Genomic DNA, 6,507 nt, shown 5'->3' with positions numbered 1-6,507 from the left:
CGCATCCCTGTGGCTGCATCCCTCCTTCCCCGCATCCCTGTGGCTGCATCCCTCCTGCCCCGCATCCCTCCGCCCTGGCACATCCCTGAGCCGCTCGGCAGCCGCCTCCTTTGTGCAGCGGAGCTGCTGTGCGGGCTCCGCGTGTCCCCCCCCCCACCAACCCCGCAGCCCCCCGGCTCGGGGGTGGCCGGCGGGCGAGCGGGAGAGATGCTGCCCTCGCCGGAGGAGCCCAGCGCGGGAGGTCGGCGGCCAGAAGCAGGTAATGGGGTGAAACGGGATGGTTTGGAGCGGGGATGCCGCGCTGGGAGGTGGCGGTTCATCCCCAGGATGCTCCTCACCCAGGGCCCCCGGGAGCGGGGGGACGCAGCGGGGACAAAGCCGCTGGCAGGAGGTGAGGGGGGGACCCGCCGCTCCCCGCTCCGGGGGTTTTAGGGGGGGATAAACGCGCCCCGGATTTTCACGCCCACCTCCCCCTGAGCCCCCTGTGCCTCATCCCCGGCCGCCCGCGCCCACCGGGGCGCTCCCACCCTGCTCCTTCCCATCCCTCCGGAGAGCCGGGGATGGACGTGGATCGGCAGCACCCACCGCCCGGGCATCATCCTCCACCCCGGCACCATCCTCCGCCGCCACCCCTTTTCTCCATCCCCCCCTTCCCTCTTTAACCAGGCAGTGGAGCTGCCTGCTGGAATATAGATTTTTTTTTTGGGGGGGGGAGGGAGGGTGGGCAGGAAAAATGTTAAACAATGCGAAGAAAAGGCTCCATGATGAATCGCAGGTAGCGGCGCCGGAGCAGCCCGGGGATGCTGCAATCCCCCGGCGCTCGGGAGCGTTTCCCGGCTCTCCGGATGCGTCGGGGGCTTCATTAGCGTGGCCGCCGTAGTAATGACTCCACTGATAATTTCCTTAAATCCCGCTCGTTGCCAGGGAGATGGGAGGGAAAGGGAGGTTTTGCGGTCACGGCGAGACCTGCCCGGGAGAAGGACCGGGCGATATGTGCTTCCCGATCCACCTGGGCCGGATCCTGCCTCGGTTTAAAGGCTGGAAAATACGGGATGGGGGTGGTTGGGTACTCCAGGAGCCGCGGGCAGGGATCCAGGCCTGAAATCCCGGGGCCACGATGCTGTGGCTTCATCCCTGTGGTGGAAAAGAGCTTTCTCATCCCACCGGAGTTGCCGGACGTGCTTTGTGCTCGCCCGGGGGTTTAACGTGCAGGGAGGTGTTTTGTGACGACCCCAAACAGCTCCAGAAACCCTCCCAGCTCATCTTGGGTTTTGTTGTGGGGTTTTTTTTAATGGATTTCTCGCCTTTACCGTTTTTTTTTTTCCCTTAAAAAATGGTTTCCCAGCCTCGTGGCCTGGTTGTGCCCCCCTGAGGGGGATGCTGAGCCACGGGGGATGTTGCCCTGGGGACCAGCACGGATGGAGGGTTCCGTGGCAGATCAGTGCTCACCAACTGGTGGTTATGGGATGCAGGAGGGCTCAGAGGGGTTTTTAAGGTGATGGGAACAGCCCTTTGTGGGATATTGCAGCGGGATGAGCAAGGGATGCTCCCACCCAGGGGTGCCCTCGGAGTTTTGGGGTGAAAGCTTCGCAGTTTTCACTGTTGAGGGAAAAATGAATGAAAAAATGAAAACATTGTGCTCTGATTTGTGCCTGTGCCCCCCAGGCTGGATTTTTTCCTGGTTTATCCCGTTTCAAAAGGGTGGGGGTTTCTGCCCCTGGTGTCTTGGAGGATTTTGGGAGTGAGGGGTAAAGCAGGTCCCACAGGGACCCTCACTTGCCCAGGCATGGGAAGCCACCATGTCCTTCCTCTGCATCAGGCAGTGGGGGTTCCATGGATCGATGAGAACTCTTGGAGACAAATCCTGTTGTGAGGCTGCATGGGTGGATCCAGTAGGATTGGGTCACCCTTTGGTTGCAGAAGGTGGATCCCAGTGTTGGACCCAGGGATGACCCTGGGGCTCAGAGACCTCTGATACTGCAGGTGCTCATCCTGTGGTTGGGCAGGAAAGCTCTTGGGTCACCTCTGTCACCTCCTGTGGCAAACTCAGGGTGGATAGAGGGAGGTTTCCCACGGGTTGTCCACCTTCCTGGTGGCTGCACTCCTCCAGAATGCTTGTAAACCTTCCCGATGGCCGTGCACCTTTCCAAGGGGTGGAGGACCTTCCCAAGGGTTAGGCATCTTCTCAAGGGTTCACAGAATCATTTAGGTTGGAAAGGACCTCTAAGATCATTGGGTCCAAAGGCTGTGGAACTTCCCAAGGTTTGTGGAGTTTCCCAAAAGTTGTGGAGCTTCACAAAGGTTGTGAAACTCCCCAAGGTTTGTGGAGCTTCCCAAGGGTTGTGGCACTTCCCAGAGATTGTGGGTCTTCAAAAGGGTTGTGGAGCTTTCTAAAAGTTGTGATTCTTACCAAGGTTTTTGGAACTTCCCAGGGTTTGTAGAACTTCCCAAGGGTTGTGGATCTTCCCAAAGGTTTGCAGAACTTCCCAAGGGTTGCGGAGCTTCCTAAAAGTTGTGGGTCTTCCTAAGGGTTATGGGTCTTCCCAAGGGTTGTGGATCTTCCCAAGGGTTATGGATTTTCCCAAAAGTTGTGGAGCTTCCCAAAGGTTGTGGGTCTTCCAAAGGTTTGTGGGACTTCCCAAGGGTTGCAGAATTTCCCAAGGGTTGTGAAGCTTCCCAAGGGTTGTGGAGCTTCCCAAGGGTTGTGGAACTTCCCAAGGGTTGTGGAACTTCCCAAGGGTTGCAGATTTTCCCAAGGACTGTGAAGCTTCCCAAAGGTTGTGAAGCTTCCCAAGGGTTGTGGAGCTTCCCAAAGGTTGTGAAGCTTCTCAAAGGTTTTTGGAGCTTCCCAAGCTTTTTGGAGCTTCCCAAGCTTTTTGGAGTCTCCCAAAAGTTGTGGGTCTTCCCAAAGGCTGAGAAGCTTCTCAGAGGTTGAGAAGCTTCTCAGAGGTTGAGAAGCTTCTCAGAGGTTGAGAAGCTTCTCAGAGGTTGAGAAGCTTCCCAAAGGTTGAGAAGTTTCCCAAAGGTTGAGAAGCTTCTCAAAGGTTTTGAGTCTTCCCAAGGTTTCTGGAGCTTCCCAAGGTTTTTGGAGCTTCCTAAGGATTGTGGGTCTTCCCACAGGAGAGTGGGAGGAACACAAGAGGGTGGGGTGGAGGCAGAGAGGGCTCCAAGAAGAAGGACTAAGGAGGGACTTTTGGAGACCCCCCACACCCGTATCACCACCCCCCCGTCTCTTCCAGCGCCCGTCACCGGCCGATGCTGACACCCCTTCCCCGCGAATCCCCGGATCCCACACCTCCATCCCAGAGCCCTCCCCCGGCCATGCCCCAGCGGAGCCGCCGCCACCCCACCTCCGTGGGCTGCGGATCGCGCCCCGCGCCGCCCGCGTCCCTGCGTGCCGCGCCATGAGCGCCGGGGCGCCGCGCTGAGGGATGGCCTCGCTGGACCTGCCCTACCGGTGCCCGCGCTGCGGGGAGCACAAGCGCTTCCGCAGCCTGTCCTCGCTGCGGGCGCACCTGGAGTACAACCACACCTACGAGACCCTCTACGTCCTCTCCAAGACCAACAGCATCTGCGATGCCGCCGTCTTCCCGCTGGCCGCCGACGGGGCGCTGCTGGCGCCGGCGGCGCGCCGGGACTACTTCGAGAGCACCTCCTTCCAGGGCAAGGACCAGCGCTTCTCCTGCGACCTGGTGCCCGCCGAGGAGCTGGAGCCGGCGCCCTCCTCCTCGCCCTCGCCCCGCTACGTCCACGAGATCGAGATCCCGCTGACGGAGATCTTCGCCCGCGGCAAGGCCGTGGCGCCGGCGCCGGCGCCGCCGGCCGCGATGGACGCGGCCTACGAGGAGGGGCTGGCGCGGCTGAAGATCCGCGCCTTCGAGAAGCTGGAGGTGGACAAGCGGCTGGAGAAGCTGACGGAGGAGGTGGAGCAGAAGATCGCCTCGCAGGTGGGCCGGCTCCAGGTGGAGCTGGACCGCAAGAGCTCGGAGCTGGAGAAGGCCAAGCAGGAGAGCCTGCGGCTGAGCCGGGAGAAGCAGGAGCTGGAGGACCGGGCGTCGGAGCTGTCGCGCCAGGTGGATGTCAGCGTGGAGATGTTGGCCTCCCTCAAGCAGGACCTGGTGCAGAAGGAGCAGGAGCTCACCCGCAAGCAACAGTGAGTCCTTTACCCTCCCCCCTTCCTGGTTGCAGGGTGGGGGGAAATGGGTCCCTGGTGGTGAATCCCAGGGAAATTGTGGATGTCCCATCCCTGGAGGTGCTCAAGGCCAGGCTGGATGTGGCTCTGAGCAACCTGGTCTAGTGGAAGGTGCCCCTGCCCATAGAACAGGATGATCTTTAAGATCCTTTCCAACCCAAGCCATTCCATGATTCTGTGAGTGCTGAGGAGCCCAACACCATCACCAAGCCCTCAGACCGAGTGCTCAGGCACAGTTCCCTTGGCAGTGTCCATCAGCATCATCCCTCATCGGGTGTTGCATCTTCTCCCACGTGGTCAGTGTCCACAAAGTCCTCAGCCCCTCCACGAGTGAGTCCAGCCTGGATCACATCTTACCAGACCTTGTCCCAGAGGCACCAGTGCTGCCAGGACATGACCAGGCTGGAGACCACAGAATCATGGGATGGTTTGGGTTGGAAGGGACCTTAAATCCCCTGCCATGGGCAGGGACACCTCCCACTAGATGCACGTGGCCACCCTGCTGTCCTGCCAAGGGGCGTGGTGGGGGCCATGGTGCTGCAGCCCATCTCTAGTCCCAAAGGATGTCCCCCCAAACCCGGGGCTGGCTCATCCCCTCTGGCTCCACAGCCGAGTTATCCATCCCTATCCAACCTGAGCATCCCACTGACCCATCCCGTGGTCTCATAAACGTGAGAGGGGCCACCTTGGCCGTGCCAAAATCAGGGGGTTTCTCCCAGAAGGAGGGTGGGACAGCCCAAGCACCGTGACCTCTGTTTGCTGGTAGGACTATGGCCCTACCATCCTCATTTTCATCCCATATCCCCCACTCAACACCTCCTTCCCACCCCAACACTGCTCGCAATTTTCCCTCCAGCCAAGCATCGGGTCATTTTGTTGCCCCAGCAAACTAGACCTTGTTCCTCAGGAGTTTCTTGTCAAATCCCAAGGCCACCACAGGCTCCAGAAAATCAGTGAGGAGCAGGTTAGTGAGGGACAGTCATGGCTGTGCTGGGCTGGGAGCACTGGTGGGATCCCTCAAGGATATGTCTTCATCCCTACCATCCTCAGCACGTTTGTTAATGATTTTGACTCCAAAATAACGACTGTGGCTCAGGAAGAGGGTTCACAGGACCCAGGTGGTGGTGGTGGGGATGGTCTGGGGTGAGGATGGGATGGTGTTGGGACTGGATAAGGACACCACCTCTTGGTTTGGGGGCATGTGGGGGGTTTAAGGGGCTGCCATCAGCTGCCTTGTGGGTCTTGTCCAGGGCACTTTCAGGATATGTGGTGATAGAATGAGGGACACCATTCCTGCTAGAGACATGCAGACAGGGTAAGCAGAGGATGACCAATGGGTCAAATGTGTCTTGGTCAGTCCATGGTGGAGCTTGGACATCGTTACCACCTAAAAACCTGGGTTTATGCCCCAAAACAACTTCCTGAATCTCCCTTTCTTTAAATAAACCCTCCTGCCCCTCCACTGTCCCCATCAGTCCCCAAACACCTCCACCCCCCCAGAGGGACAAAATCCCTTTCCAGGTTGCAGGGAGAGCATGGGAAGAGCAGATGGGCAGAGTTGCTTTTCCCCCTAGACATGGGCAAGTCATTAGAAATCATTTTCAGTGCCAAAAACATGGTGGGGACACTTCCCGTCCCTGTCAGCTCCCAAATATCACAGAGCCGTTGTCCCCACGGGAGCCTTTTTGCTCCCAGGCTCTGTTTGCTTTGCCAGGGGTGTTTTTCCACCCAGTCCATGGGAATGAGAGAGGAGCAGGCGATAACCATCAGCATCACCTTACACCTGCTGCCCAGTGCCCCATTTGCCTTCCAAATCTCTGAGGCCCCTCACTGTGAGCCTTCCCAGGGCATCAACAGGAGTTCCAAGGCTCAGCCTGCAGTTGGCAGGTTGAGGGGGGGGATTAAATGGTGATTAGTTGGTAATTAAATGGTAATTAACGTCCAGCAATGGGAATTATGTTGCTAAGGGCTGACCCTTCCTTTTTCTTTGGGCTTCTGAGTAGACTGGTGTGCCCAGGTTTGTGTGGTCAGGGGTGCAGGGTTGGGTGAGTTGTCAGGTGTCCAAGGTCAGGGTTCTGTGTTCAGGTGTGCACAGTCAGGCACCCAAGGTTCAGGTGTGTGTGGTCAGATGTGCCCGAGACAGATGTGCAAAGCTGTGTTTGTGTTTGTTTGTGTTTGTGCCCCTTCTGGGGTTCCTGCTGCTGAGGGAAGGTGTGAGGTGGTTGTGCCCATGTGTATGTGTGTGTATCATGTGCACCATCAACCACAGAGGTGTGTTTGGTGCCAGGGGGGTGTGTGACCAGCTGTACCTGTGC

The 6,507-nt window shown here is 58.4% G+C and overlaps 1 protein-coding gene across 1 annotated transcript in view; it reads left to right on the top strand.

Annotated features, from left to right (window-relative positions):
* Nucleotides 1–3,431: 3,431 nt before the first annotated feature.
* The window catches only part of FBXO41 (F-box protein 41), a 16,713-nt gene continuing 13,637 nt past the window's right edge, over nucleotides 3,432–6,507 (top strand). Inside the window, exon 1 of the mRNA XM_017836883.1 lies at nucleotides 3,432–4,153. Within this exon, the coding sequence (XP_017692372.1) occupies nucleotides 3,432–4,153 (722 nt within the window). The remainder of the gene's footprint in view (nucleotides 4,154–6,507) is intronic.

This window comes from Lepidothrix coronata, unplaced genomic scaffold (assembly GCF_001604755.1).
Source record: "Lepidothrix coronata isolate B3197 unplaced genomic scaffold, Lepidothrix_coronata-1.0 Scaffold287, whole genome shotgun sequence".
NCBI classification, from domain to species: Eukaryota; Metazoa; Chordata; class Aves; order Passeriformes; family Pipridae; genus Lepidothrix; species Lepidothrix coronata.
This window is presented reverse-complemented; position numbering and strand designations above follow the sequence as displayed.